General features: G+C 37.4%; 1 protein-coding gene across 2 annotated transcripts in view; it reads right to left on the bottom strand.

Moving 5' to 3' along the window:
• Window positions 1-21,294, bottom strand: part of CCDC152 (coiled-coil domain containing 152) — a 51,021-nt gene extending 29,727 nt beyond the window's left edge. The window contains exons 1-4 of one of the 2 annotated variants that reach the window (XM_050793477.1): window positions 21,216-21,294; window positions 18,900-18,988; window positions 15,569-15,674; window positions 2,456-2,524 (exon numbers count right to left, since the gene is read on the bottom strand). In XM_050793477.1, the coding sequence (XP_050649434.1) occupies window positions 2,456-2,524; window positions 15,569-15,674; window positions 18,900-18,986 (262 nt within the window). In that variant the 5' untranslated portion in view covers window positions 18,987-18,988; window positions 21,216-21,294. Of the gene's footprint in view, window positions 1-2,455; window positions 2,525-15,568; window positions 15,675-18,899; window positions 18,989-20,798; window positions 21,188-21,215 lie in introns of those variants that run through there. The other variant, XM_050793476.1, reaches the window with a different exon arrangement.
• Window positions 21,295-23,538: the final 2,244 nt, after the last annotated feature.

Raw genomic sequence — 23,538 nt, 5'->3', positions numbered from 1 at the left:
TTGGAAGTGTTCCCTTTGCTTTTATTGTTTGAAAGAGTTTAAGAAAAATTGGTATTACTTTTTCTCTGAGTGTTTAATGGAATTCCCCATGAAGCCACCTCATCCTGGGCTTCTTTTGGTGGGAGATTTTTGATTATTTACTCAATCTCCTTATTTGCTGTTGGTGTGTTCTGACTATTTCTGACTCAGTTTTGGCAGGTTGTATGTTCCTAGGTATTTGACTATTTTTCCTAGGTTATCCAGTTTGTTGGCATATAGATGCTCTTAATAATCCCTTATGATCCTCCTTACGCCCCCTAAGACAACAGTTGTATCGTTTTCTCTTTCATTTCTGCTTTTATTTACTGACATCTTTCTTTTTTTTTCAGTGTAGCCAAGGGTTTGTCAATTTTATTTTTTCAAAAAAACAAACTCTTAGTTTTGTTAAATTTTCTGTTTTTTTAATCTTCTATTTGATTATTTTCTCCTATAATCTTCATTATTTCTTTCCTTTGATTACCTTTGGGCTTAATTTGTTTTTTTTTTTTTTCCTAGTCCCTCGAGGCGTAAAGATAGATTACTTATTGGCTATATATATTTTTCCTTTTAAATTTAGGCTTTACAGCCATAAACTTCCCCATTAAAATGTCTTTTGCTGTATCCTATAGGTTTTGGTATGTTGTGTTTTCATTTGTCTCAGATATTTTAAAATTCCTTTGGTTGATTCTTTGACTCAATGATTGTTCAGGAGCGTGTTTAGTATTTTTGCCACTTCTTTTCAACATATTTGCTGGAAATCCTAGACAGAGCAATTAGGAAAGAGAAAGACATAAAGGGCATCCAAATCAGAAGAGAAGAAAATTATCTATATTCTCAGATGACATGACTATATACTTAGAAAACCTATTAGAACTAATAAACAGATTCAGTAAAGTTGCACTACACAAAATCAACATACAAAAATCGGTCACATTTCTATATACAAATTACAAAATATCTGGAAAGGAAATTAAGAAACAATCTTATTAACAATGGCAATAAAAATACTTAAGAATTAACCAAAGAAGGTGAGAATCTTGTACACTGAAAGTAATAAAACATTGATGAAGGAAATGAAAGAAGACACAGATAAATAGATTAGAAGAATTAATATTGTTAAAATTGTTAAAATATTGTTAAAATGTCCATACTATCTAAAATGATCTGCATATTTAATGCAGTCACTATCAAAATGCCAATGACATTCTTTACAGAAGTAGACAAAACAATCTTAAAATTCATATGGAATCACAAAAGACCTCAAATAGCCCAAGAAATCTTGAGTAAAAAGAACAAACCTGGAGCCATTGCACTACCTAATTTCAAAATATATTATGGAGCTACAATAATCAGAACAGTAGCACTGTTTAAAAAAAAAACAGACATGTAGATTATGGAACAGAATAGAGAACCCAGCTGGGTGTGGTATTTTAGTCACAAGGAAGGGAAAAGTTGTTTTGAGCCCTGGCATTGAAATAGGAGCATGAGTGCCCTTTTTTTTTTTTTTTTTTTTTTTTTTTGAGACGGAGTCTCGCTCTGTCCCCCAGGCTGGAGTGCAGTGGCCAGAATTTGGCTCACTGCAAGCTCTGCCTCCCGGGTTCACGCCATTCTCCTGCCTCAGCCTCCCGAGTAGCTGGGACTACAGGCGCCCGCCACCTCGCCCGGCTAGTTTTTTGTATTTTTTAGTAGAGACGGGGTTTCAACGAGTGCCCTTTTTTAACACTCCAAATTACAGGAATCACATATAAGATCAATATTTTATCTCACATATATAAGGTGCTTGTTTTAAAATAAAAGCAGAGGTCTAAGATGAGAAATGCTTATTTGATGTGAGTTTTATGTGGAAGGGGCCTTTAAGGCAATTTAGTTTAATCTCTGATATAGTAGAAAAAAATCTCACAGCCGTCACAGCTGAGTCAGAACAGCACAAAATACTTGGTTGGTCTGTTTTGTGAATGGTAGGCCTGTTTGATTAAAATGTTTGTTAAAGATAAGGTAAGCTGAATGTGTTGACTTCACTTGCACAAATACAGTCTTAGTCTATGACAAAAAAATTAAATGGTAAATTATCACTGTGGTTTAAATAAAAAATTATGGTTTAACTAGTAATACCCACTCTTCAAAACTGAACACAAGGTTATTAAAGACCAACAATGCTACTGAGAATAAATCTATTTCTAAACTTTTTAAGGTAATAATTATATGACCTATATAAAACATCCCTTTATGTCACTATCAGATAGAACATGACTGAATTGTTCCGTTCAGCATAACATTTCTTATTTCATAATAATCTAGGAAAATATTTTTAAGTAGTAAGATGTCCACTTTTAGCTGATAAATTGAAACTTATTATCAACAATGTAAAAGCTTCCCATTTTTAAAAGTGCTCAAATAAACAAAGCTTTTTTAGATTTTACTGTTTTTTCTAACTTACCTTTCAAATTCTGTTGACATTCAATGGTTTGTTGTAGCCCTTTAATTATATTATGAAGAGTAGCACATTCTAAAACATAAAAGATAAATTTATTTTAAAATCCTTTGCTTTCATTTTGGAATTATTTTCAGTTGAAATTATTAAAATAATATTTAAGCCAGGCAATGGTGATGTGTGCCTTGTAGTCCTATAGACTCAACGGGCTGAGGCAGGAGGATCACTTGAACCCAAGAGTTCAAGGCTGCAGGGGGCTATGCTCACGCCATTGCACTCCAGCCTGGGTGACAGAGCAAGACCCTGTCTCTAAAAATAATAATAATAATATTTAATTTGAAATTATAAGATCTTAATAAAGCAGCCAAGCACCTTAAAGAAAATTATATAAAGGAAAAACACATTTTTTTTTTTTTGAGACAAAGTCTTGCCCTGTCGTCCAGGCTGAAGTGCAGTGGCATGATGTTGGCTCACTGCAACCTCCGCCTCCCAGGTTCAAGTGATTCTCCTGCCTCAGCCTCCTGAGCAGCTGGGATTACAGGCATGCGTCATCATGCCTGGCTACTTTTTGTATTTTTGTAGAGACGGGGTTTCACCATGTTTGCCATGCCAGTCTCAAACTCCTGACCTCAAGTAATCCACCTGCCTCAGGTGATCCACCCCCCTTGGCCTCCTAAAGTGCTGGGACTACAGGTATGAGCCTTTACTTTTAACTCACTCATTAAGCCAAATGAATTTCAAAACTTGGTAATGACTTTCCTAAAGCACAGAATAGTATGGATCCTACCATATGCCTAAGCAATCTCTGCCCTAAGTAGTAAGGCATAACTGCATATGTCTGGGGAACTATAAGAAGAATGTCCATGCAAATCTTCCATGAAAGAACATCCTAAGGAAAGGGAGTCAAATTATATTGTTTTGGTATAAGACAATGTGTGGTACAATTGTGTGGTATAAGAGAATGCTTTTCTTACTCTGTCTTCCAGTCTGTCCTCTTAGTACTTATGCTTGAGTCTTAGAGCAAGAGATTAGCAATAAAAGGAGTAAAAACTCAATAAGTAGTGTTCCAAGGCTTCAACAACTTTGTTGCCAATGACTGCTGACATAATAGAAGACAGAAGTTTCCTTGCAAATATTAGAGCCTTGACATGCACATACAAGCCTTGACTATTGGTTACCAACAGCAACAGCCAAGATGGACAGCAACAGTAGTGGTAATTTCTATTACTTTAGAAGTCCACTTGGCTATTAGGGCTACAACAGCAGAGACTATTTTTTGTTTTGCTTACCATTGCTTCCTACTGTTTAGAACACTTGTGGTCCATAGCAGGCAATCCACAAATATTTGTTCAGGGATAATTGGGTTGACAGGTAATATAACAGTAAGTTGAAGCAGATAAGGGGTAAGTAGAGAATCTCTGTTATGAAAATAACATATATTTTGTCGATTGAATGAACCAATACTGTGAAGGGAGAATTCAAAATTTTTCACCTTTTAATTAGAGATTCTGCACTCAGTCTCATGTACTTTTTCAACTATGCTGACAGAAATGAAAGTATTTTGCAGAAGTTTAAAGCTTAGTGATGATACAAGGTTTTGCTATTGTGGCTCTTCACTCCTCCCTGCTCTCCCTACCATCCCTACCATCCCCACCATCCCCACCATCTACTCAAAGTTCTCATCATCATCTCTTTTCTCTATCTTGCTATTTCCCAGTAAGAGAATAATGGTTAAATTACATTTGACAGAAATTAGCTGAGAATCTGCTTCATGAGTGTCACTGTGCTAGCTGCTAGAATTCAAATATTAAAGAGGCATAGACAGACTCTGCCATCACTTGTCTTTGTGCCTTTTAGAGTAATGAGTCCAGTGATTCATAGAATATAGTAGCTGAAGATACCTCAGTAATCTGTAAATTGAAAACAGAACTCTGCAACTGAATGTTTCAAAAATGTGTATTTTCAAAACTTGAACACAAGGGGGCGCGCTCACCACATTTTCTACAATGGAACCTAGATAAATTATTTTCTCATTTTTTTTCTTTTTCTTTTTTTGACTTAAAAAAAATCATTATTATACTTTAAGTTCTAGGGTACATGTGCACAACGTGCAGGTTTGTTACATATGCATACATGTGCCATGTTGGTGTGCTGCACCCATTAACTCGTCATTTACATTCAGTATATCTCCTAATGCTATCCCTCCCCTCTCCCCTCTCCTCACAATAGGCCCTGGTGTATGATGTTCCCCTTCCTGTGTCCAAGTGATCTCATTGTTCATTTCCCACCTATGAGTGAGAACATGTGGTGTTTGGTTTTCTGTTCTTGCAATAGTTTGTTGAGAATGATGGTTTCCAGCTGCATCCATGTCCCTACAAAGGACACGAACTCATCCTTTTTTATGGCTGCATAGTATTCCATGGTGTATATGTGCCACATTTTCTTAATCCAGTCTGTCACTGATGGAAATTTGGGTTGATTCCAAGTCTTTGCTATTGTGAATAGTGCTGCAATAAACATATGTGTGCATGTGTCATTATAGAAGCTTGATTTATAATCCTTTGGGTGTATACCCAGTAATGGGATGGCTGGGTCAAATGGTATTTCTAGTTCTACACCTTGAGGAATCGCCACATTGTTTTCCACAATGGTTGAACTAGTTTACAGTCCCACCAACAGTGTAAAAGTGTTCCTGTCTCTCCACATCCTCTCCAGCACCTGTCGTTTCCTGATTTTTTAATGATCGCCATTCTAACTGGTGTGAGATGGTATCTCATTGTGGTTTTGATTTGCATTTCTCTGATGGCCAGTGATGATGAGCATTTTTTCATGTGTCTGTTGGCTGTATAAATGTCTTCTTTTGAGAAGTGTCTGTTCATATCCTTTGCCCATTCTTTGATGGGGTTGTTTGTTTTTTTCTTGTACATTTGCTTGAGTTCTTTGTAGGTTCTGGATATTAGCCCTTTGTCAGATGAGTAGATTGCAACAATTTTCTCCCATTCTGTAGGTTGCCTGTTCACTCTGATGGTAGTTTCTTTTGCTGTGCAGAAGCTCTTTAGTTTAATTAGATCCCATTTCTCAATTTTGGCTTATGTTACCGTTGCTTTTGGTGTTTTAGACATGAAGTCCTTGCCCATGCCTATGTCCTGAATGGTATTGCCTAGGTTTTCTTCTAGGGTTTTTATGGTTTTAGGTCTAACATTTAAGTCTCTAATCCATCTTGAATTAATTTTCATATAAGGAGTAAGGAAAGGATCCAGTTTCAGCTTTCTACTTATGGCTAGCCAATTTTCCCAGCACCATTTATTAAATAGGGAATCCTTTCCCCATTTCTTGTTTTTGTCATGTTTGTCAAAGATCAGATGGCTGTAGATGTGTGGTATTATTTCTGAGGGCTCTGTTCTGTTCCATTGGTCTATATATCTGTTTTAGTGCCAGTACCATGCTGTTTTGGTTACTGTAGCCTTGTAGTATAGTTTGAAGTCAGGTAGCGTGATGCCTCCAGCTTTGTTCTTTTGATTTAGGATTGTCTTGGCAATGCAGGCTCTTTTTTGGTTCCATATGAACTTTAAAGCAGATTTTTCCAATTCTGTGAAGAAAGTCATTGGTAGCTTCATGGGGATGGCATTGAATCTATAAATTACCTTGGGCAGTATGGCCATTTTCACGGTATTGATTCTTCCTATTCATGAGCATGGTATGTTCTTCCATTTGTTTGTGTCCTCTTTTATTTCGTTGAGCAGTGGTTTGTAGTTCTCCTTGAAGAGGTCCTTTACACTCCTTGTAAGTTGGATTCCTAGGTATTTTATTCTCTTTGAAGCTATTGTGAATGGGAGTTCATTCATGATTTGGCTCTCTGTTTGTCTGTTACTGGTGTATAATAATGCTTGTGAGTTTTGCACGTTGAGTTTGTATCCTGAGACTTTGCTGAAGTTGCTTATCAGCTTAAGGAGATTTTGGGCTGAGATGATGGGGTTTGGTAAATATACAATCATGTCATCCGCAAACAGGGACAATTTGACTTCTTCTTTTCCTAATTGAATACCCTTTATTTCTTTCTCTTACCTGATTGTCCTAGCCAGAACTTCCAACACTACGTTGAATAGGAGTGGTGAGAGAGGGCATCCCTGTCTTGTGCCAGTTTCCAAAGGGAATGCTTCCAGTTTTTGCCCATTCAGTATGATATTGGCTGTGGGTTTGTCATAAATAGTTCTTATTATTTTGAGATATGTTCCATTAATACCGAATTTATTGAGAGTTTTTAGCTTGAAGGGCTGTTGAATTTTGTTGAAGGCCTTTTCTGCATCTATTGAGAAAATCATGTGGTTTTTGTCTTTAGTTCTGTTTATATGCTGGATTACGTTTATTGATTTGTGTATATTGAATCAGCCTTGCATCCCAGGGATGAAGCCCACTTGATCATGGTGGATAAGCTTTTTGATGTGCTGCTGGATTCAGTTTGCCAATATTTTGTTGAGGACTTTTGAATCAATGTTCATCAGGGATATTGGTCTAAAATTCTCTTTTATTGTTGTGTCTCTGCCAGGCTTTGGTATCAGGATGATGTTGGCTTCATAAAATGAGTTAGGGAGGATTCCCTCTTTTTCTATTGATTGGAATAGTTTCAGAAGGAATGGTACCAGCTCCTCTTTGTACCTCTGGTAGAATTCGTCTGTGAATCCATCTGGTCCTGGACTTTTTTTGATTGGTAGGCTATTAATTATTGCTTCAATTTCAGAGCCTGCTATTAGTCTATTCAGGGATTCAACTTCTTCCTGGTTTAGTCTTGGAAGAGTGTAAGTGTCCAGGAAATTATCCATTTCTTCTAGGTTTTCTAGTTTATTTGTGTAGAGGTGTTTATAGTATTCTCTGATGGTAGTTTGTATTTCTGTGGGGTCAGTGGTGATATCCCCTTTATCATTTTTTATTGCATCTATTTGATTCTTCTCACTTGTCTTCTTTATTAGTCTTGCTAGTGGTCTATCAATTTTGTTGATCTTTTCAAAAAACCAGCTCCTGGATTCATTGATTTTTTGGAGGGTTTTTTTGTGTCTCTATCTCCTTCAGTTCTGCTCTGCTCTGAGTTATTTCTTGCCTTCTGCTAGCTTTTGAATGTGCTTGCTCTTGCTTATCTAGTTCTTTTAATTGTGATGTTAGGGTATCAATTTTAGATCTTTCCTGCTTTCCCTTGTGGGCATTAAGTGCTACAAATTTCCCTCTACACACTGCTTTAAATGTGTCCCAGAGAGTCTGGTATGTTGTATCTTTGTTCTCATTGGTTTCAAAGAACATCTTTATTTCTGCCTTCATTTCGTTATGTACCCAGTAGTCATTCAGGAACGGGTTGTTCAGTTTCCATGTAGTTGAGTGGTTTTGATTGAGTTTCTTAGTCCTGAGTTCTAGTTTGATTGCGCTGTGGTCTGAGAGACAGTTTGTTATAATTTCTGTTCTTTTGCATTTGCTGAGGAGTGCTTTACTTCCAACTATGTGGTCAGTTTTGGAATAAGTGCGATGTGGTGCTGAGAAGAATGTATATTCTGTTGATTTGGGGTGGAGAGTTCTGTAGATGTCTATTAGGTCCACTTGGTGCAGAGTTGAGTTCAATTCCTGGATATCCTTGTTAACTTTCTGTCTTGTTGATCTGTCTAATGTTGACAGTGAGGTGTTAAAGTCTCCCATTATTATTGTATGGGAGTCTGAGCCTATGTGTATCTCTGCATGTGAGATGGGTCTCCTGAATACAGCAAACTGATGAGTCTTGACTCTTGATCCAATCTGCCAGTCTGTGTCTTTTAATTGGACCATTTAGTCCATTTACATTTAAGGTTAATATTGTTATGTGTGAACTTGATCCTGTGATTATCATATTAGCTGGTTATTTTGCTCGTTAGTTGATTCAGTTTCTTCCTAGCATTGATGGTCTTTACATTTTGGCATGTTTTTGCAATGGCTGGTACTGGTTGTTCCTTTCCATGTTTAGTGCTTCCTTCAGGATCTCTTGTAGGGGAGGCCTGGTGGTGACAAAACCTCTAAGCATTTGCTTGTCTGTAAAGGATTTTATTTCTCCTTCACTTATGAAACTTAGTTTGGCTGGATATGAAATTCTGGGTTTAAAATTCTTTTCTTTAAGAATGTTGAATATTGGCCCCCACTCTCTTCTGGCTTGGAGAGTTTCTGCCAAGAGATCTGCTGTTAGTCTGATGGGCTTCCCTTTGTGGGTAACCTGACATTTCTCTCTGGCTGCCCTTAACATTTTTTCCTTCACTTCTACTTTGGTGAATCTGACAATTATGTGTCTTGGAGTTGCTCTTCTCGAGGAGTATCTTTGTGGCATTCTCTGTATTTTCTGAATTTGAATGTTGGTCTGCCTTACTAGGTTGGGGAAGTTCTCCTGGATGATATCCTGCAGAGTGTTTTCCACCTTGGTTCCATTTTCCCCCTCACTTTCAGGCACACCAATCAGACGTAGATTTGGTCTTTTCACATAATCCCATATTTCTTGGAGGCTTTGTTCATTTCCTTTTACTCTACACTTCTCTTCTTGCTTCATTTCATTCATTTGATCTTCAATCACTGATACTCTTTCTTCCAGTTGATTGAGTCGGTTACTGAAGCTTGTGCATTTGTCACGTAGTTCTCATGTCATGGTTTTCATCTCCATCAGTTCTTTTATGGTCTTCTCTGCGTTGATTATTCTAGTTATCCATTCATCCATTCTTTTTTTTCAAGGTTTTTAGTTTCTTTGCACTGGTTATGTAGTTCCTCCTTTAGCTCTGAGAAGTTTGATCGACTGAAGCCTTCTTCTCTCAACTTGTCAAAGTCATTCTCCATCCAGCTTTGTTCCATTGCTGGCAATGAGCTGCATTCCTTTGGAGGGGAGATGTGCTCTGATTTTTTGAATTTCCAGCTTTTCTGCACTGCTTTTTCCCCATCTTTGTGGTTTTATCTGCCTTTGGTCTTTGATGATGGTGACGTACTGATGGCGTTTTGATGTGGGTTTCCTTTCTGTTTGTTAGTTTTCCTTCTAACAGTCAGGACCCTCAGCTGCAGGTCTATTGGAGTTTGCCTGAGGTCCACTCCAGACCCTGTTTGCCTGGGTATCAGCAGTGGAGGCTGCAGAAGACAGAATATTGCTGAACAGCGAGTGTTGCTGTCTGATTCTTGCTCTGGAAGCTTTGTCTCAGAGGTGTACCCAGCCATGTGAGGTGTGAGGTGTCAGTCTGCACCCAGTAGGGGATGTCTCCCAGTTAGGCTACTCAGGGGTCAGGGACTCACTTGAGCAGGCAGTCTGTACATTCCCAGATCTCAACCTCCGTGCTGAGAAAACCACTGCTCTCTTCAAAGCTATCAGACAGGGACATTTACTTCTGCAGAGGTTTCTGCTGCTTTTTGTTTAGCTATGCCCCGTTCCCAGAGGTGGAGTCTACAGAGGCAGGCAGGCCTCTTTGAGCTGCGGTGGGCTCCACCCAATTCGAGATTCCCATTGGCTTTGTTTAACTACTTAAGCCTCAGCAATGGCGGGTGCCCCTCCCCCAGCCTCGCTGCCGCCTTGCAGTTAGATCTTAGTCTGCTGTGCTAGCAATGAGGGAGGCTCCATGGACGTGGGACCCTCTGGGCCAGGTGTGGGATATAATCTCCTGGTGTGCCATTTGCTAAGATCCTTGGTAAAGCACAGTATTAGGGTGGGAGTTACCCAATTTTCCAGGTATTGTGTGTCTCAGTTTCCCTTGGCTAGGAAAAGGAATTCCCTTCCCCCTTGCACTTCCCAGGTGAGGTGATGCCTCACCCTGCTTCAGCTCTCGCTGGTTGGGCTGCACCTGCTGACCAGCATTGACTGTTCGACATGCCCCAGTGAGATGAATCTGGTACCTCAGTTGAAAATGCAGAAATCACCTGTCTTCTGTGTCGCTCATGCTAGGAGCTGGAGGCTGGAGCTGTTCCTATTTGGCCATCTTGGGTGCCGCGGGCTGAACCTAGATAAATTCTTCACGAGAATATCATTCACTAATTTTGAATAATGGCTTTTAATTCTCTTTGCAAAATTTAATCCACACTGTTGTTTTGTTGTTGTTGTTGTTGGACTTTACTATGTAATTTGAAAATGCTGGTCTATTAAATTCTTACTAAAAACCAGAGGTCAGAATATTAAGCTATTTCTTATACTATATAATTTAGTAAATCAATAATCATTTTGAGCTCAGATATGGGCTCTAAGATTATGAGCCCATAATATTATAATATTCATCAATATGAATATTAATATGTATTTCATACAATAGTTGCAAATATTAAAAGCAATTATACATGTAAAGAGTTTTCTGTAGTACTTAGTTCTCAATACTAATATTATTACTATCTTTAACTGGCAAAGAAATTCTTTATCTGACTGGCATCAAATGTAGAAAATAAAATGTCCATATATCATTCTTTGTTGTTGAATAAATTTGATCATGTGTAGTTTGCCCTTCCTTCCTAAGTGAATTATCACACACTTGGCTCCATACATTGTCATTCTTATTCATTCTTTTATATTTGCTAAGTACTATCCAGCTGAAACGACATTAGATTTAGAATAAATATAATCGTATTTCTTAAAAATAATGTTCGTGGTTACATAGCAGGTGTATATATTTATGGGGTACATGAGATGTTTTGATAAAGGTATGCAATGTGAAATAAGCACATCATGGGGAATGGGGTATCTAGCCCTTCAAACATTTATCAACTGAGTGATAAACAATCCGGTTACACTCTTTAAGTTACTTTAAAAATGTACAATTAAGTTATTATTGACTATAGTCACCTTATTGTGCTAACGAATAGTAGGTCTTATTCATTCTTTCTATTTTTTTGTACTCATTAACCATCCCCACCTCCCTTGCAGCCCCCCACTACCCTTCCCAGCCTGTGGTAACCATCCTTCTACTCTCTATGTCCATGAGTTTGTTTTGACTTTTAGATCCCATAAATGAGAACATATGATGTTTGTCTGTCTGTGCCTGGCTTATTTCACTTAACATAATGATCTCCAGTTCTATCTATGTTGTTGCAAATGGCAGGATCTCATTCTTTTTTATGGTTGAATGATACTCCATAGTTTGTGAGTGCCACATTTTCTTTCTTCATTCATCTGTTGATGGACATTTAGGTTTCTTCCAAATCTTGGCTATTGTAATCAGTGCTGCAACAAAGAGTGCAGATCTCTCTTTGACATACTGATTTCCTTTCTTTTGTGTATATACCCAGCAGTGGAATTGCTGGTTCCTATGGTAGCTCTATTTTTAGTTTTTCAAAGAGCCTCCAGGCTATTCTTTATAGTGATTGTACTAATTTACCTTCCCATCAACAGTATACAAGGGTTCCCTTTTCTCCACATCCTCACCAGCATTTGTTATTGCCTGTCTTTTGTATACAAGCCATTGTAACTGGGATGAGATGAGATTTCATTATAGTTTTGATTTGCATTTCTCTGATGATCAATGTTGTTGAGCACCTTTTCATATGCCTGTTTACCATTTGTATGTCTTCTTCTGAGAAATATCTATTCAAATCTTTTGCCCATTTTTGGATTGGATTATTATATATATTTTTTTCCTATAGGGGTGTTTGAGCTCCTTACATATTCTAGTTCTTAATCCCTTGTCAGAGGGGTAGTTTGCAAATATTTTTTCCCATTCCGTGGGTTGTCTCTTCACTTTGTTGGTTGTATCCTGTGCTGTGCAGAAGCTTTTAAACTTGATATGATCCCATTTGTCCATGTTTGCTTTGGTTGCTTGTGCTTGTGGGGTATTGCTCAAGAAATCTTGGCCCAGACCAATGTTCTGGAGATTTTCCCTGAAGTCTTCCTGTAACAGTTTCATAGCTTGAGGTCTTAGATTTAAGTTTTTAATCCATTTTGATTTTATTTTTGTATATGGTGAGAGACAGTAATCTAGTTTCATTCCTCTGCATATGAATATCCAGTTTTCCCAGCACCAGCTATTGAAGACTGTCTTTTCCCCAGTGTATGTTCTTGGCACCTTTGTCAAAAATGAGCTCACTATACAGTATGGATTTGTTCATGGGTTCTCTATTCTATTACATTGGTCTATGTGTCTGTTTTTATGCCAGTATCATACTGTTTTGCTTACTGTAGCTCTGTAGTATAATTTGAAGTCAGGTAATATGATTCCTCCAGTTTTTTTTTTCATTTTCTTAGGACAGTTTTGGCTATTCCGGGTCTTTTGTGGTTCAATACAAATTTTCAGATCATTTTTTCTGTTCCTTTGAAGAATGTCACTGGTATTTTGATAGGCATCGCATTGAATCTGTAGATTCCTTTGAATAGTATGGGCATTTTAACAATATTGATTCTTCCAATCCAAGAACATGGAATATTTTTCCATTTTTTGGTGTCCTCTTCAATTTCTTTAATCAATGTCTTACAGTTTTCATTATAGAGATCTTTCACTTGTTGGTTAATTCCTAGGTATGCAATTTTATTTGTAGCTATTGTAAATGGGATTACTTTTTAAATTTCTATTTTAGGTTGTTCACTGTTGGCATATAAAAATGTTACAGAGTTTTGTATGTTGATTTTGTATTCTGCAACTCTACTGAAGTTGTTTATGCTAATAGTTTTCCTGTTGAGTCTTTAGATTTTCCAAATATAAGTCCATATCATCTGCATACAAGAATAATTTGACTTCTTCCTTTCCAATTTGGATGCCCTTTATATCTTTCTCTTGTCTGATTGCTCTAGCTAGGACTTCCAGTACTATGTTGAACAACAGTGTGACAGTGGATGAAATTCTTGTCATGTTCCAGATCTTAGAGGAAAGGATTTCAGTTTTTCCCCATTCAGTATGGTACTAGCTTTGGGTCTGTCATATATTGCTTTTATTATGTTGAGTTATGTTTCTTCTATCCCAGTTTTTTGAGGGTTTTTATCATGAAGGAATGTTGAATTTTATCAAATCCTTTTTCAGCATCATTTGAAATGGTCATATAATTTTTAGCCTTCATTCTGTTGATGATGCAACACATTGATTGATTTGCATATGTTGAACCATCCTTGCATCCAAGGGATGAATCCCACTTGGTCATGATGAAAGATCTTTCTAATGTATTGTTGAATTTGGTTTGCTAGCACTTTGAGGATTTTTACATCAGTATTCATCAGAGATATTGGCCTGTAGTTATTATTATTATTTTTTATGTGTCTTTGTCCGATTTTGGTATCAGGGTAATACTGGCCTTGTAGAATGAGTGTGAAAGTATTCTCTCCTCCTCCTTAATTTTTAGGAACAGTTAGAGTAGGATTGGTATTATTTCTTCTTTAAATGTTTGAATATACAAGCAATTCTCCTGCCTCAGTCTCCTGAGTAGCTGGTATTACAGGTGCCTACCACTGTGCCTGGCTAATTTTTGTATTTTCAGTAGAGACGAGGTTTCACCATCTTGGCCAGTCTGGTCTTGAACTCCTGACCTCATGATCCACCCTCCTCAGCCTCCAAAAGTGCTGGGATTACAGGTGTGAGCCACCCTGTCTGGCCGAAATTTAGTTAATAATAGTGGATCAATTGGCACATCTGCTATAACAAATGTATCATACTAATGCAAGATATTAATAATAGGGAAGTGGTGGGGTGAGAGAGTATACGGAAATTCTCTGTAATTTCACTCAATTTTTTTCTGTCAACTTAAAACTGTTCCAAAAAGTTATTAATTTTTTAGAGTCAAAAGTACAAATGCTTTCTTTTATTGTTTCCATATGCTGTGTCATACACTTAGAAAGGCATTCTCCATTATAAAAATAAAAACCCTACATCTCTCTTCTAGTTTTTCTGGGGTTTCATCTTTTTAACTTTTAATAAACTTTACTTTTTAGGGCTGTATCTTCAAACCTTGGCTGTGATAATTTCTCAGAGTTTCCTTAGTTTTGATGACTCTGACAGTTTTGCAAATACTGATCAGGTATTTTGTAATGTCTCTCTATGAGAATTTTTCTGATATTTATCTCATGATTAGACTAGGGTTATGGGTTTTGGGAAGAAGACCACAGAAGTGCCATCTTTATCATATCATATCAAGAGTGTATACTATCAATATGATATAACTATTTATGTTGACCTTAATCATGTAACTGAGGTAGTATTTGTCAGGCTTCTCCACTTTGTAGTTACTTTTCCCCTACCCTCACCCTTTTCATACTGTGTCTTCACTATAGTAAAGAAACTGACTATACTGAGCCCACGATTAATGAGTGTGGAGCCATGCTCTTCCTCCTTGAGGGCAAAATATCTACAAAAGTCATTTGCAATTCTTCTGCACAGAAGATGTGTCTCTTCTTCCCCAATTGCTTATTTATTAAATCATTTATTTATATCAGTAAGGATTCATGGATGTTTATTTTACACTTTGGGCTAGCTCAGGTTGTTCCAGCATTGGTTCTTTCAGTTGGCTTTTATCTCCCTTTTAACATACTCCCATCACTGTGGGGTGCTTTTTGTTTGTTTATTCCTTTTTGAGGACTTTCTTACTTTCTGCCCTTATAAGATACTTGAAGCTTATTGTGCATCTTTCCTGCCCCAGTGTTATAATCAGCCATGTCTCAAAAAAATCTTGGTTCCTTTTATTAGAGAATGGTGTAAGGAACCAAGATCTGGGAACCAGAAATGCTCAATGTCAGTGGGGAATTATTGCCTCTAGGCCCTCTCAGTTGACAGAGCAAATCAATATATTTGTACAACTTCCCTTTTAACACACATTTTTGACACATTTGACATTTATTTTGATGTAATTATAAGGTATAAATTCAATTTAATTATTTTCCCCATGGTTTTTATAGGCCTGTATTGAGACTTCAATTGGACATTTCTTTTGACCTCAGAAAGTTGAGCGGCCTCAGAAAGATTATTTAACTTGTCTCATTCTATGTTTCTTCATTGGTGAGGCAGAGTAATAATACCCATCTTACATGTCTTTCAGGGCTATAATAAGGATATAAATGAGATGATAGTCTGGAAAGCTCTATGTGGACTTAAAATACTTTACAAATATATGGTGTAATATCAATCACTGTTGTACTGAAAAACACTTTCATTAGAATTAGCATTCCTCAGGCAGCAAATAACTAACCTTCTTTAATTGAGACCTCCTTTGCTTGCATTACTTTTAATAGACAGTTTGTCTTTTCCAACTGAATATCCAGTATATTGTTCTTTCCATTGGTTTCTATCATTTTCTGTAGAAGAAATAGAATACTTATTATTAACAAATCAATGCTGCTAGTTTAATTTTTTATTAAGTATATACAGACTAATGAAAATACAAACCACTTAATATTTGAAAGTCTAATAAAAAATACATATACAGTCATGTACTACATAAAGATATTTTGATCAAGAACAGACTGCATATATAATAGTGGTGTTGCCCTCTACAAGTGTACCAATTTTATCTTTTATACCATATTTTTACTGTATCTTTTCTATGTTTAGATATACAAATACTTACCATTATGTTACAATTGCCTCCAATAGTCATTACAGTAACATGCTGTCCAGGTTTGTAGCCTAGGAGCAATAGGCTATACCATAAAGCCTAGGTGTGTAGTAGGCTACACCATTTAGGTTTGTGTAAATATATTCCATAACATTCACACAATGACCAAATTGCCGAATAATGCATTTCTCGGAACATATCCTTGTCATTGAGCAATGTATGACTGTATTTTAAATAAGCCCACTTCCCAATTTATTTTTAAATGAAAAAGTAACATGGTAGAATATTAAAACAGACTAGCATTTATAAACGAAAAGTAAAAATATGATCTAACTTGAACCATTTTCTTTCTAACTATTCAACTCTCAGTCCCATGGTTAACAATTCCTTATATATGTTTCCAAAATATTTTATGACTGTATAGCTATAGAAAGAAATCATATTATATTCTGTTCTGTGCCTTGGATGTTCCGCTTAGTACTATTATCTGGGAGATGATGTCATGTAAACCCACATAGATCTACCTCATTGTTTGTTTTTGCTTTTCTTTTTGAGACGAAGTCTCACACTGTCTTCCAGGCTGGAGTACAGTGGGGCAATCTTGGCTCACTGCAACCTCCGCCTCCTGGGCTCTAGCAATTCTCCTGTCTCAGCCTCCTGAGTAGCTGGGATTACAGGTGCACACCACCACACCCAGCTTATTTTTTGTATTTTAGTAGAGACAGGGTTTCACCATGTTGCCTTGGCTGGTCTCAAAATCCTGAGCTCAGGCAATCTACCTGCCTCGGCCTACCAAAGTGCTGGGATTACAGGCGTGAACCACCGCACCCGGCCTACCTCATTCTTTTTAACAGCTACATTGAGTTTCATTTTTGAATATGCTGTAATTTATTTAACCAGTCTCTTACTGAGAGAGAGAGAAAGAGAGAGAGGCCATATTCTACTTTTTGTAATGAATAAACATTCTTGACCATATCTCTTGGGTGTTTTTTTGAATAGTATAAGCCTCCATATGCTCTTCAAACAGCTTCAAGAATCAACTCATGAACAGTCTTATGTCATCTGTATCTCTATCCACTTCCCGAGTCTCACCACTTTTGAACTGATCTCAAAGCAACTCTCTGACATTATGTTATTTCATCTGTTAATGTTACCATCCATATGTAATCTCCATATGTCATCTCCACAAGAGATGACTGTTTCAAAATATGGCCACAATACCATCATCACTTCAAAAATGAACAATTATTTCTTATTTAAAGTGTTTAAGAATATGACAGATATTTCCAAATTAATTTGCAAAATCATTGCACTAACTCCTTTCCCACCAAAAATGCTTATTCCTTTCTCTTTTATCTCTTGTTATATTAGGAATCACTCAGTTAAGAACACTTAACTTCACTGTTTAAAAAAAGTTCATGTTACTTCAAAATACCCACGATCATAAAAATTCTTTCATTATGACATTTGTGTGTGTGTGTGTGTGTGTGTGTGTGTGTGTGTGCTGAGGAAAAGAAGGAATAGAAAAGAATTATAAGAAAAGAAGAGAAAATAGAAGTAGTCTCCCTCCCACTCTTGCTTCACAAAGTCACTCCCCAATTCTTTCATTTAACCATCTACATTTTTCAACAGCTGTTGAAGGCAGAGGGGGGAGGATAAACCCAATATACACTTGTGGGTTTGGTCTACCATTTGTCCAGAGTTGGGGAGAGAGACTAAATGGCTTTGCTTTTAGGCAAAAGAGAAGGAAAATGGAACAGATAGAATAGGAAATACTAAAAAATGAGTAGTTATAATAACAGATTGAAATATGCATTTACTTCAATGTTTACTAAAACCATTCCTGAATTTACGGACAATGTAGGCTTTCTTTTTCTTTTCTTTTTTTTTTGAGACGAAGTCTCGCTCTGTCGCCCAGACCGGAGTACAGTGGCGCGATCTTGGCTCACTGCAAGCTCCGCCTTCCGGGTTCACGCCCTTTTCTTGCCTCAGCCTCCCAAATAGCTGGGAATAGAGGAGCCCGCCACCATGCCTGGCTAACTTTTTGTATTTTTAGTAGAGACAGGGTTTCACCATGGTAGCCAGGATGGCCTCGATCTGACCTCGTGATTCGCCCGCCAACGTGCTGGGATTACAGGCGTAAGCCACCGCGCCTGGCCTGGACAATGTAGGCTTTCAAGTATAGCAATTCCCTTTTATTCATGGAGGGATATGTTCCGTGACCTCCAGTGGATGCCTGAAACCACAGATAGTACTGAACTCTATATATACTATATTTTTGCCTCTACATATCTAACTATGATAAAGTTTAATTTATAAATTAGGCACAGTAAGATGTTAACAATAACTACTAATAAAATAGAACAACATACTGTAGTAAAAGTTACATAAATGTGGTCTCTCTCTCTCTGAAATTATCTCATTGTACTGTACTCATGCTTCTGATAACCAAGGTGGCTACCAAGGGACTAATAGACTAGTGGTCTATATAACATGGATACACTGGTCAAAAGGATGAATCACATCCTGGGCAGGACTGAGAGAGACAATGGAAGATTTCATCATGCTACTCAGAATGGTGCAGAATTTAAAATTTATGAATTGTTTATTTTGGGAATTTCCCATTTAATATTTTTGGACCACTGTTGACCTCAGGTGGCTGAAACTGTAGAAAGCAAAACCTCAGATAAGGGGACTACTATATGCATTTTCTGTTTAACTTTGGCAAAAGTACATAAATTATTTGTTCCCCTGTCCTAGGGACATTTTGATGTATTAGTATAAATGAGTCAAAGCCAGATATATTTTAAACATGGATTTTTAAAGTGAGAGAGAAGAGCATAGCAAAATATATTATTATCTTGATCATTTTTTGGTACATTTTTCTTTCTTCCCAACTTCTTTCCTTGGCAAAATCTGTTCCATGTATCCCTATATACTACAATTGTTTTCTATCTTTACATACCTTTTCTATCTGTGAGAAGTCATTAATAAGTTTGTCAAGATTCACACTGCTAATCTTTTTCATACATCCTTCATTGCTTTGGTCCATGTCTGAAAGTAGTAAACAGTAGATAGTGTTAAATAAATAAATAAGATCTAAAGCACCACAATAGTGTTCATAGCTCAAATACTAATATTTCTATATTCAACTCATAGGGCATCTACTTGGGCTCCATTGCACTCAGAGAATTTTTGTTATAACCAATATTAACAGTGGTCAAATGCATTGTCTTTTCCACTCCTTACCACCCACACCCCAGTTGACTTATTTAGATTTGTTTCCTTAATGCATTAAAACCTAATGCAATATTAAATCTGAGGCATGACTTTTAACTGTAATTATTCTTAAATTAAGATGTTAAAAATACTTGTTTAACTATCATGTCACAAATATTTTCAGCTGTTATGCTTATTTCTTATATTTTGTTTGGTAAACTGGTAAATAAACGACACATGGAAATTAATGTGTTCAAAGCAATCTCTCTGCGTTTCTATTGTCTTGTAGTTTTGTATAAGGGATTAACCTTTGGGGATAGCCAGCTAACTGCTGAAGAATGAGAGTTTCAGTTTTAGTCCTATGAAACCAATCATAAGAAATTCTTCAGAATCCCAGAATGTAAATGCTAGTTACTTTGCAAAAGTCAGTTTATCTGTTCTGACTGGATGAGTTTACATCTTCAGATGTAATGTAAACAAGTATGAGACACTTGTCTTTAGATTTTTCTCTAGCAAAGAAGAAAGCGAAAATACAAGTTTGAAATTTAGGGATGTTAGGTTGAGGAAAAAACATGAACCCAGGTATGGTGTGTGAAAGTGGTAACTAGTCTAAAGTAAAATGTAAGTAAAATTCTTGATGTAGTTACTCAAAGCATTTTGGGGGCATATTATTGTTTAAAAGGAAGTTAACCCAAACAGACATTGCTTGACAATATGTTACTTCATCAAGATATCTCATTTTCTTCTTTTGAAATATTATTTTGCGTTAGCAATTATTAATGGTTTTTAAATTTCAGAGAATTTTAGCTGCATATTTTGTTTCTTGAATCATTATCTCAAATTATTATCTTATATATGATATATGCAAGTACAACTATATATAAAATCCCTTAAATAGTTAAAACTTGATCCTTACAGCAGAAAAATATTTGTAATAGCCTCCCATGATAAAATAATTAAAAATAATTAAAAATAATTGCTATTTGATAGTACTGTTATTTTTTAATAGTGCTATATGGTAATCTGAAGTAGTTAATGGAAGCTCTCTCCACCCCCAACTTTTTTTTTGGTACCTAACCTTTTAAATATAAAAGGTGTTACTAGGGTTTTGTCTCAAAATCTGGCTCTTGAAATAAATACATTTAAATTTGAGCTTGATTTTCTCTCAACTTCTTCCCCCAAATAAGACCCTGTTATTTCCTTACAAAACCATCACTAATATTCCATTTGCTATCATTGCATGATAGCCCTTTTGCCATACTGGCAGAGCCAGGCAATTCATTTCTAGGTATCTTAATCGTCTGCTCTTCTGATTTTCTAGGTCAAGATCCTTTCAGTGAATATAGTCTTGCCCTGTGAAATTCGGTGACAAGCTGGTGATTCAGTGCTTGTAAAATTCCTTAGTAAGCAGGATAGACTGATTTGTGACCTTCAAGGCTCAGTTTCAGCCGTCCCCACAGGCAAGTGACAGTCCCATTTCCTTCTTTGTCCTCTTGCCTGCTGGCTTCAACCATCCCCACAGGACAGTGACAGTTCCATTTCCTTTTGGGTCCTCCTGTCTGCTGGCTTGAGTCCCACAGCTCCTCCTCTCCCCTACCCCACACGGTTGGTCCTTTGCCGCTCGCCCGCCCCACGCTCTGCTCACCTCTTCTTCCCTCCTCGCCTCCCCTCAAGAATTCACTCTCAGTCCTGAAGGTTGGGTCCCCTGGCTCCCTCCGCGGCATCCTAGTGTCCTTAGGGACCTAGCAGAAATAAAGGATGGGGCCGAGCACCCGCGGATGTGAGAGAAGTGCCTGAGACAAAAACCTGTATAGACCCAGAGCACTGTAAGGAGATACGAAGAAAAGTATCTCTATGGAAAAAGCGGGAGTTTCGAACTGCTTTCTAGCGTCCTTAGCGGCCTAGCAAAAATAAAGGATGGAGGCCGAGGACCCGCGGATGTGACGGAAGTGTCTGAAAAGAAAAGCCTGTATGGACCCAGAGCACTGTAAGGAAATACGAAGAAAAGCATCTCTATGGAGAAAGCGGGAATTTCGAACCGTCAATAGAGTTCGGAGTGTACCTGCCGTTGCTCCCAGTTTCTCACAGTCTCCCTTGCCGCTGCCTCTGGGGCCTGATACAACCCTGAATGTCGTCCCCTCCTCCGGAAGCCGGATCCCCCAACAATGGGCCCGCCTCTCTATGGGCCTGCCCTGTGCACTATGCCAGAGCTCCTACCACCAGCAGTTCTTACCAACTTGGCCCAGCTCCCCTCAGCATCTGCGACTGCTTAGGTATTTTCATGTGGTTTCCAGAACACAAATCAACACCGGATCAATAATAGTTTCCCCAACCAAAGAATAAATCACATTGGGTGTTTTGAATTGTGAGTCAGCGCCACTGAATAAATAATTATCCATATCTATTTTTGTAACTTATAAAATTGACTTTTAAAATTCCAGAGCCAGTTAATAGATACGATTTCCCATCTACAGAGTTCTATCTTGGTAGCTTAATGATAAGGGCGTGGGCTCTTGCGTGGATTCAAACTCCAACTCTTCTCTTTTTCCGTGGGTGATAGTGGATAAGTTCTTAATTTTATGCACCTAAGCATCTTCATCTGTATAAGAGATTAATTAAAATGCCTGCCTCGGCCGGGCGCTGTGGCTCACGCCTGTAATTCCAGCACTTTGGGAAGCCGAGGGGGGTGGATCACCTGAGGTCAGGAGTTGGAGACCAGCCTGGCCAACATGGTGAAACCCCGTCTCTACTAAAAATACAAAAAGTAGCCGGGCGTGGTGGCGGGTTCCTGTAGTCTCAACTACTTGGAAGGCTGAGGCAGGAGAATTGCTGGAACCCGGGAGGTGGAGGTTGCAGTGAGCCATTAAATGAAGTGATGCATTTATACGGTGCTTAATGGAGATCCTTGCTTAAAGTAAGCGTTCAGAAATCTTAATTATTAGAATTTTTAAATGTTGTTCAGTAATAGTGTGAATGTGAATCCACTGCCAACTTTGCCTCATCTGCTTTTGTTTTCTGAGTGGGAGATGGGAGGTTTATTTTAGTTAATGTGATTTTTTGATAGACTCCAAAATTCGGCAAGTGAAAAAATATGAACAGTAATAAGATAACCCATACTTCACTAGTTGAAAGGTAGTATGGCATAATGGCAAGAAAATTAGATTAAAGTGGAAAATAGTAGGGTGTAGTCTTCACTTGGCTGCTCAAGTAAGCTTTCCTTAACATTAGTAGCAACACATAGAAATATCGAAAAAGGCCCGCTGAATTGCGGGTTCTACCCAATTAGCAAATATAAAATGTTCCATGTGATTCATGTCATAATAACTTTTGAAACAAGCCCATTTAAGACCATAAATGCTAAAATTCTACATTCTCCATGAGTCATTCACTGATCGTATCAATCAACTGTGACCTACCTTTCCTTACTCTATGGAACATGCTAGCCTTCTGTGGCATTTGTTAAGACTGAATTGATGTATTACCTCTTTTGTTGTATTTATTATTGGCTCCTTGGGGGAAGAAACTCTATTTCTATACACACACACACACACACACACACATATACACACACACACATATGCATGTAGGTATGTACATATTAAGTTCCACCTAGGCCCATCCTTGGCAAATTTCAAGAGTCCTTTGAAAATATGTGGTGACTAGAATGTGTAAGGTGGAGAGGGAGCTCCCTAGATCCTCTGCCTCATCTGTACTTCCAAATCTTCTGGATGTCCAACATTTGAAATACAGAGGCTTTGACTATCTAATGATTTTGGGATGTAGAGACTAAGAAAGTTGGAATATAATACACACACACACACACACGCGTACATATGTATATGTATATATTTCTCCATAGAGCCTACCGTAGAGAAAATAGAAATGAACCAACACATCAGGAATAAATCAGAAAAGTTTAGCTTAATTTTTCTAGTTTAGAAAGGGTCGCAAGTTTATCTTCCAGTTTATAGATGTTAGCATTTTTTTCAAAGAATTCTAGTAGGTTTAAAGTATGTCTTTCAATGAGAAACTAAACGAAGTTGTCATGATTTCATCTTTAAAAAGTGAATGCCTTTCACGGTTGTATTCACAGTCTTATTCATCAGTTATCATCCAACTGAGAAACAGAATTCATCAAATATTTGCTCAGAAAATATTCATTTTTGCTTACTACTTGGATGTGGGATCATTCATACACCACATATCAGCAAATGCAATTTACTCATGTAGTAAACTTGCACATGTATCCCCCCAAGCCCAAAATAAAAGTTGGGAAAAAAGAAAACATTTATTTTCTGATTGATCAAGGATTTATTGAATATATATTTTAAAACTGCCTGGAAAACCAAAAGAGAGAAACAAATTACATTATTTTGTCATACTAA

Source organism: Macaca thibetana, chromosome 6 (assembly GCF_024542745.1).
Source record: "Macaca thibetana thibetana isolate TM-01 chromosome 6, ASM2454274v1, whole genome shotgun sequence".
In the NCBI taxonomy this organism is placed as follows: Eukaryota; Metazoa; Chordata; class Mammalia; order Primates; family Cercopithecidae; genus Macaca; species Macaca thibetana.
Note: the sequence above shows the minus strand (reverse complement) of the source record. Positions and strands in the feature narration are given on the sequence as shown.